The 9,360-nt window shown below is 33.9% G+C and overlaps 2 protein-coding genes across 5 annotated transcripts in view; both read right to left on the reverse strand.

The window, feature by feature from the left end:
• Positions 1-4,357, reverse strand: part of LOC113505572 (hillarin) — a 59,846-nt gene extending 55,489 nt beyond the window's left edge. Inside the window, exon 1 of one of the 4 annotated variants that reach the window (XM_026888361.1) lies at positions 4,071-4,357. The gene's annotated coding sequence lies outside the window, so the exon portion shown is untranslated. Of the gene's footprint in view, positions 1-3,745; positions 3,765-3,835 lie in introns of those variants that run through there. The other 3 variants (XM_026888376.1, XM_026888368.1, XM_026888381.1) reach the window with 3 other exon arrangements.
• Positions 4,358-6,814: 2,457 nt separating this feature from the next.
• Positions 6,815-9,011, reverse strand: LOC113505609 (putative phosphatidate phosphatase). Its single transcript, XM_026888400.1, has 3 exons — positions 8,956-9,011; positions 7,645-7,821; positions 6,815-7,339 (listed from the first exon to the last, which is right to left on the reverse strand). The coding sequence occupies exons 1-3, from the start codon at positions 8,968-8,970 to the stop codon at positions 7,238-7,240; spliced, it is 294 nt and encodes a 97-aa protein (XP_026744201.1). The 5' UTR covers positions 8,971-9,011; the 3' UTR covers positions 6,815-7,237.
• Positions 9,012-9,360: the final 349 nt, after the last annotated feature.

Consider the following 9,360-nt stretch of genomic DNA (forward strand, 5'->3'; position numbering starts at 1 on the left):
TATGTCATAACTTATGACATAACTGCTGAGCGTGAGATGTTACCAACATTTTATAAAGTTTCAAAGGTGTTTGAGTAAAAGTGGAAGAAATAAAAGAAAACTCTCTAATAGAAGGAGAGGGTAAAACGTTTTCAACTTTGACTTAATTTCTTGATTTTATAAATGGTAACACATTTGATGGGCGACCACTGGTTCTTGCAAATTCGTCTCAATTTATTATATTTGTAAGGAAACCTGATTGTTTCCAGTTGGGCTTAGGCTTGACTTTTTTATTGTACATATGTAGTTTCTGTTCATTACAAAACATTCTTAAATAAAATAACAGATTCAAAACATTTAAGAACCCACGTTTTTAAATGTCACTCCATTTAAATTTTATCAAAATCGGTCCAACCGTTTAATAGTTGTAAATTGCACTGTCATCGAGATTAAAGCTACCCTGAAACGATACCCTTTACAGTTTGTCATTTTCACTGAAGAGGCAGCTTACAAAACATACCCTAGATATATTAAGGAAAACTATTCCATATTTACAGAACTAGGGTATCTAAGTGTAAGTCGGGCAGAGCGACATGTTCGGACGACCACAACTCTGTGGTCATGACAGTATTCATGAGAGACACGCACGCCTTATCGCATATTTGCATAGTCGCTGTCATATACTGATCTCGTTAATTATGTAGTGTTGTGCGTTGTTTACAGTGTGACAATTTCAGTTCATAATGCTTCTCGGATTACTTAAACGCCAGTTCTGAGTTTTTGACGTTTCTTTTCAGAGTAAGCAAAGAACGACTCCAGCTAGCTTTTTAATTTGACATGTATAAGTGCACCTTTATATTTGTAGAACAAAATATTTTATTTATATTATCTTAGTAAGTACGTAGAATATGCTATACTCGTTTTAACCACGAGGTTTTGATGGAAACCGTATGGTACTTCCCTACGAATTTTCATCAAAATTGGTCCAGCTGTGGGGGTGAAGAGGTAACAAACATCAAAACATGCACACATATGCAGTGTGATAAATGCGAAAGTAACCATTTATAAAGCTCATTTCAATTCCATTTAGTCTGGACCCAATATACGCAGGCTTAGACCTGGGGTTAGTTTAAATCTCACGAAAATAATATTTGAATGAGATCACTTTATTATTCAACACAGGTTTAATCTAAAATAGACACCGCACGCAGCACGACCGTGTTACCATTCAGAAACCATTTTGGTATATTGCTGTATTATAGAACTATGAATATTTTTTCCTTCACCTAACTGTGTACAGTTAGGTTGGAATCAGTTCACAGTAAACTTTAACTAACCTCTCTGGGGATACGCGCGTGACGCTGTTTATATTCAGTACACGATGATTATATTCCATTTAATATAAGATCGTGTTACTCTATTAATATAATGTGTTTCTATAAATAGATTTAACAATGATATCGATTTTAAATTCAATGAAATTACAGTTTATTGTACACGGATGTGGTGTATACTATCTTTGAATTATTATTCTAAGATTTTTTAATATTTTTCACATTTAGCTGATTTTCACTTTTAGAAACCTACATTATGAAACTATAGTTTACATGAAGTTCAATTGTTTTCGATGGTTAATAACTGATAATATACTTATTACTGAGGTATTTTATTTAACTGTACAGCACTTTTGTCATGTTGTAATATTCTTCAACATGTTTGCAAAATAAATAAATAATTAACTCCGTGTCCCCTCACTAGTTCGTCGCGCACGCGCAGTAGATGGCATGCAGTTTGCCCACATCAACAACATAAGGCGAAGGCAAACGACAGACAGCTTAGAAAATGTTTGAACTTATAACACATTCCTTCTTTTACATATTTAATCTGTTATGATATGTGACACTCATGAAGATTATTACACTCTATTAAAATTCTTTAGTAAGACCTGCTTAGGTATTTATGGGTAACAGGTGAATGTTCGTCGTTGTAATAGATTCAGGCATATATGTACGTTTCTAGGTGTACATAAGTAGAGAAATGATTATTGTGAAAAGAACTGTAATTGTTTGTTAAATTGTATTCTGGCGACATGCTCATAACAAATATAGAAAAAATTGAGTGAAATATTAACGATTGCCACTAAAAGTATTGTATCGGGAACTGCTTTTAGGAAATTAGTTCGTGCTAGAACTCAACGAAAATAGCTAGGGGAAGCCTTTGCTAAAATGCACAACGAATTGAGGGATTTACTGTGACACGTCAAAGACTAGAAAATAATTTAGAATAAATGGGCATTAATTACGCCTTTGGGAAAATCTATTCTCTTGTCAAATTAACCTTTTCCCACAATAAAATCAACTTTAGGGGGATAACTATACGTGAGGTTATTTATTGCATGCATAGCATTGACGTAAATAAAATAAAAAATCTTAATCTTAGCACTTATAATGTTAAAATTGAACTATAAATTGGTAGTTTCTAAGTCACACCAAATTCCACTGTCCTCATAAATTAGCAGCTAAAATTCAGAAAGTAATAGTCCAAGGCTTTCATAATAAAGTGCCTTATGATTAATCTCTCAATTCTTATCTATTCTTTGTGCAATATTTGGACGCTATCCGCCATAATATTTAGTGTAAAATAATTTATGATCAGAAGTCCCTGACATTTTTGTTGCTCAATGATTTCAAGTATCTTTTCGTTTCATTCAACATTACTTGATACTTGTTTATGATCTCGCAAATTTAATTATGATTTCATTCATGTAGTTTGGGTGAAGGGCTAACTGCTTCCGAAGATGACATCTGATCAACAACGGGCTAAGGTATTTTATCTAACTGGAGATTGTTGTTTTAAGTTTATGAGTAAAAATAATGCCATCAATAATGATTTTTATTAATCTACTTTGCTGTGTGGCAGAACTTAACTCTGTCCAAAACCAACATAATATATTTATTGCGAAAACATAATTTTTAGTCACATTTTGGTGATCTAAAATTATGGAAAGAAAAAAGTTCGTTCTTCAAATCTGACCTCTTTTTGTAATTGGCAATTTATAGTACAATTTTAAATATAGAACGAACAGATGTCAGATACATAAAACGCGCGAATTTACATATTTGGTCACAGTCAATGAATGTAAGACAATTTGCAAAAAGTTTCGATACGATTAAGTAACTTTATCGTATTTGTGTTAAGTGGTTAGTGACATACATACAGACGGTCGCAATACGGGTATTGATAACGATTTTAATTACTTTTCTTTATGGTTCCTTCGTTTTTTTTATATGCCCTAATACCCAAGGTCGGTTGTTGCTCCGCCTAGACTGAAATTGGTAATTTTTTGACATTGGTTTTAGTTGAATTACACTTTACTATTCAGGTATTTTGAATATTACAAATATTTTAAGACCTATTGTGTTTGTTTGTTCATTTTAATAACTTTAATTATTGCAAAAAAATCAAGTGTGCTTGTATTGTCATTACAGTTAAGTTTTGGTAAAGTTTTCATTTTAAGACATTTAGTTCTGAGAGTAAGTAGATGTGCTCATAGTATTAAATCTTTACAAGAAATTTATTTGACACCAATCTTGTCTGTATTTACTTAACGACGAGGTATAAATGGAAACACCTGTCCATTTGAAACGAGACATGTCAGTGATACCAACTTAGCACAACCTTGTAAGGACGCTTGACTTATAACCTCTAGTAACATAACGTAACGGTGTATTTAACTGCTCGATAACTTCACACTAACTATACGTACCTATTTCACCAAGTAAACATGAATAAAAAAATAGACGAATAAAAAAAAAATAAAGCACAGGTCAAAATCTATACATCCAAAATTCCAAACCAAATAGAAACGTCATGTAAACGTCAAAAACGGAATACATGCGAGATGCAAGCGTCTAAAACCATTTTCCACGAGAACAGTCCATTGGATCCCACAGCACAATACACACGTATAACGGAATTTACACAACGGTACATTAAAACTTTGTGAGAAAAAAAATATAATAAAAAAAGCAAACGAACGAATCTTGTTTCTTTTTTTTCTCATTCGATATTTAAATTAGTATGACAGACACCTGTTAGGTCATTTGCGGTGTCGTCGAGGCGCGCGGCTCTCGCGGGGCACGGGCGAGGACTGTCCGCGATTGTTTACTGTGGGCCCGCTGTCGACTCTACAAAGAACCTGTTAAGTGAAGTGTTATTTCGTGCATACTTGCATGGAGCCTCTATGAGGATGAACGACTGCTTTTAAATCTCATCTCATATTTGAGATTTTATTACAAAAGTGATTGTTTGTTTAAAAATATATTGGATTGTCCAATAGCCTAGAACAAGTAATGGAAATTACATTTTTATTTTAGTCTTTGAAGTTACATTATGTGTGTTTCTTAATAATTGCATCTACCAAAAGTTTATTATAACTTTATTGAGTTTGACTATATTTAGAACGATTAGAACGTAGGAAGCTCTTTTGGATTCACGTTCTGATAACATTTCACTACATTCCAAACCCATAAATCTCGCCAGTGAGAAACTCCACAGCACTCACTGATACAACTATATAAGATCACAGAATTATAATTTTCGAAAACCTATCAGATTATTGGATAACTATGTAGAGTATACGTAACATATTCTACCTAATCCCCTATCTCTACAAATCCATAATCTTTGTGTTGCCGGTAGACACGGCACCGTGGCTAGTCGGCACATCGGGCATTCCGACCGACATCGCCCGCCCGCCGCTGGCGAAAGTAAACCTTACCAATCTTACGCGAGCCTCTTCACACATCACACACAAACAAAATCATACCTAATAGTCATAATTTTAAAGTTGATTTTAAATAACCAGGTGAAAATCTTCTCCATTAATACAAGTTTTTGGAATTTGACTCTTATGTCAGGTGAATGAAGTTGAGTTTTACGTGGCATAGTGTTTACGTATAGTAATAAGATGGTCAGGGTATAGTGGACGGTGAAATAATGCTCCGTAAGGCCTAGGGATTCGTTTCTTATTGTGTTTAATTGTATGTAAATAGTAGTACAATGCCCCTAAAACTTTCTGATCGAAAAGAAAATTATGTACACAACGCCGCAGGTGCCATATAAAGTGTAACTTCCATTTCATTGATTAAGTTTGCAATAAAGTACAAGATGTCTTTTAATTAATTTTGATATTAATACTTGAATTTAGATAGGCTCATTTTGTCACCTTTTTATCGAATTAACAACTCCTAGTTTAAGGTTCAGATACCACTCAATGCAACACTTATTTTTTAAGTTTAGTTAAGTATATTATTATATAATAATAATTTTAAGTATTTAATGGACCACATAAAATAAAAAAATTAACAAGGATATTAATTAATACCAAACAGTTTTCTCAAAATCCGAAAAATCAAATCTCTCAGTAGAAAAGACATCAACGAGTGTTTCGGTTCGGAAATTATTTATAGATTATATTTTATAACAGCATAAGAGAGATATGTTTTAAAAAGATAATGGATAAGTAATAAAATGATTTTTTCATTTAATTATTAACAAATTAAAACTCGCAGTTCACATTTTTTTGCGGTACCTAAACATGAAAACAATTACAGGTACTTTGTGTTTAACATACTGCAAATATATTTATTTATAAACACATGATTGTTATTTTTAGTTTCACTCAATATCACGTAGGATATTATCAAAGAATAAAATAGTCGTTTGAAAGTGCAAAATTTCACAGTAATTAAACAAACGAGAAAGTTTAAACGCCTGCTCATATTTTCATAGCAAATTATTTCTCTCAATACGTTGGCTATGAATATTTTATGAAACACTTTTCTTTTCTGTGCATGATAGAAATGGTGGTTTAAATGTTATTTGTATTTAAATAATTATTCACATTTCCCTTTGTATCTTCGCTCCTATTAGTCACAGCGTGATGGTTTATACCCTAAAGCCTTCCTCGATGAATGGTCTATTCAACACAAAAATAATTTTTCAAGTTGGACCAGTAGTTCTTGAGATTAGCGCGTTCAAACAAACAAACAAACAAACTCTTCAGCTTTACATATCAGTATAGATACACTTGACATAAAGTTCATTATGCGATGTACAAAAATTTCCATTCCGTTCCATTCCGCGGCGGTATAAATTGAGCCAAGTCTACTACTCACTATTACTAGTACTAGCCATTGTTAATCTAAGCAATCCATTCATATCACATTATGACAGCTGAGTGCCAATTAGTTTTATCTAATCTAATCAGCGATCTACACAGCTATTGGAGGTTAATGTGGTGTGTACTATTTGTAATGGTATTTGTAATGTAATGGGTAGTATGAGTGTGTAATTAACTTTCATGCGTATAATATGGTTAGGTTTTCTTCAATGAATTTAAACTTTGACAAATCATTACACATTTATCAACAAAATGATCGGATAAGCTATCTATTTTTTTGCTTTCTCAAAATGGGAATTTGCTTCATACATCGGTATTTTGTAGTTTGCAAAATGAATGTTAAATAATTATTATAATAAGTTCGCTTGTCGCAAATTAAGGACATTAAAATACTCCATTTTTCAGCCTGATCCAACATCACCAAGAAGAAAAACAAAAGTGGTATTTGAGATTGTATAAACTTTATTAATTTATACAAAAATATACTCTTAAATTATTGATATCACATTAAATAATATACCTAATCTAAACGTTGATACAACGCATGTAACACAGTCATACATAATTATAAATAACTATAGTTATCATAACTAATAGTCAAACCTTCACGCTCACTTGTGTAAAGGGTAGGCAGAGACAAAAACGCTTTCATTTTCAACCTTAACCCATTACTTTTAAGGTTGACATCTAGTCTCACCAGATTTGACTGAAAACCGTATTTTACATGGAGTGATTGCCTATCTGATCTCCATAACCCATTTTTTGGGAAACACGGTATCCATTGGTGACACTGGTTGTCAATCTTTTTAAATTTTGCTTCTCATAGATTTCGCCTTCACTCTAACATGACTTGTAATATTCGATCATTACAGTTGAAGAAAACAGACGCCGCTTTACATTTGGTAGAGCGCCATCTCGCTTCCACAGCTCACGGAAACGCTTTACTTTAGAACGGTGCAATGAATCCCTCTTCAGTACCTAGTAAAGGATGAAAAGCTGTACTTATTTCACTGCAGAACCCTTAAAGTGAGCCGTGAAGATACGACCAGTAACTTAGCTACGTAATATAGTTATTTAACGCGGCGTTTGCATCTGTTGGCCGGTCACTGAGATCTCGAACTGAGGCAACGCGGTGTGGTTCTTCTTCTTCAGAACTACATCGGTGCACCATGTCCACTGGAATAGAAAAAGACGTCTTTAATGAGTATAAGAAAATTGTTGAGTACCGCTGGTTAGGTGAAAATTTGGATCAAATTATTGATTCAATATACATACGTTCATCATTTATTGACCATGTTTATGTTCTAATTGCATTTTAACAGCTATTGTGTAAAGAACATTTTTTTTTAATATCTATTTCAGAAATTCTCCGAAATAAAAAGAAGGCATCCTGCACAAAAAAAAAACAAGAATAGATCAGCTTCAAGACATTTGATGTTTCACGCATATATGCCATTCAAAAACAATTAATGATTACTTACCATAATAACAGCGATAACAGTGCCCAGGGAATATCCAGCGAGCACATCACTCCAGTGGTGCTTGAAGTCGCTGATCCGGGACAGCGCGGTGAACCAGCTCATCATGAGCACGCCGAACTGCAGCACGTGGCGCAGCACACGCGTGCCCGACCAGGTCATGCGGCCTTCTAGGTACAACTGGGGAATAAAATACTGAATCAGTATAGGATAAAGCAGTAGCCTCAGAAAAAGCGGGTGAATACGAGTTAGCGGATAAACTGGTTACCCCCTCGTCGTGTCAGGTCATGATTAAGGACCGGTTGGGTCCAAAACTAGTCGGGTATTAGGTTAAGGGTGGCAAAAGAAAAACTACTTATCCAATATTCCTTGGAAAATCTGTGTGACGGACTAAACAGTTCTTTTTTTCCCTGACCCATCCCGATAAATACGTGTGAGTAAACTCATGACCTATCCGCTTCACGGGCTGCGGGATCAACCTCCTATTTTTATGGATCAACAAACGCTTGTTCCAAGTGCAAGAGATTTCAATGTAAATCAAATCCTCCCGTGAATTTGGCTAACGTATGAATTACTGTAATCAGTTCGCTGTGCGATAGTCGTTTTTCCTTGTAGTAAAAAGCAAAAGTAATAGATTAATGTTAGATTTTACGGGTAAATGCGTCCAAAACTAAGCTCAGTATTAATTAAATTAGAATCAGGTTTAGTAGCAGTAAGACACTGATTATACAACGCGTTGAAATGTACAACTTTCTTCTAGGAAGCCGTAAAGTGAGTTGTAAAAAAGTTATGATGATTAATACGACGCATGAAACAGCACTGACGTTAGGTTGACGAGAGTAACAAGTTTTTCTTTATAGTATGAACAGTAATTTTCTTGGAGAAAATGTTTGTTTTTGTAAGTATTAAGCATTAAGCAGTATGAGCAGTATTAAGCAGTATGAGCAATATAACTTCGGAAAATTACTCAATAATGCAATGTTCTGTACTCAAAAATTAATATTAAATTAGACCTAAAATGCTTTATAAATTTATGTTTCTTTAAGATTTAGTTTTCATTCAACAAAGTTTGCTAAAAGGAGATTAGCTCTTAGCGTAGCGCATCTAGTTCTCCGGATTACCGGCACCTTTATAGGACAGGCAGAATGTTTAGGACGATCGACCTATTCCTGTGAATCTGGCTCAGGTAGTTGAAGAGGCTTGAAATGTTTTCATCTAGGCAGGATTCCGACATTGCACCTCACAATGCCCTTCTAGTTGGTTAAAGTCATTTGACTACCCCGGAGAAAAAAATAATAGTATTATAATACTTACAGCTAGATAGATCATGGTGTAAGCAGCGAGAGCGGAGTGTCCACTCAGGAAGCTCTTCCTCTAATACAGTCGAGAGCCTACTAAACAAATATATACCTATCTACGTACAGTACGTAGTTATAATCTTGACAGACGTAAAGAGGTTTGTTACTGTTTCTATTAGATATTAATTAAAACTTAGAAAAAAATTAAAGCTATGAAAATAGGTACTCCTTACTGCGTCATATGTTTTTTGTTTTTCTTTCGTTGTCGAACGACTTTGTCCCAATACGACAATAACAAAAGCTAAGCTTATAAAAAAAGTAACAAAATAAGCTTGCTGTAGCTGAACATGGCCACATTATTTACTAAAATTTTGTTAGTTGAGAGTTCAACAAAATAATTTTTGACTAAGTTTAAAAGTTT

The sequence above is a fragment of the Trichoplusia ni genome, chromosome 2 (assembly GCF_003590095.1).
Source record: "Trichoplusia ni isolate ovarian cell line Hi5 chromosome 2, tn1, whole genome shotgun sequence".
NCBI lineage: Eukaryota > Metazoa > Arthropoda > Insecta > Lepidoptera > Noctuidae > Trichoplusia > Trichoplusia ni.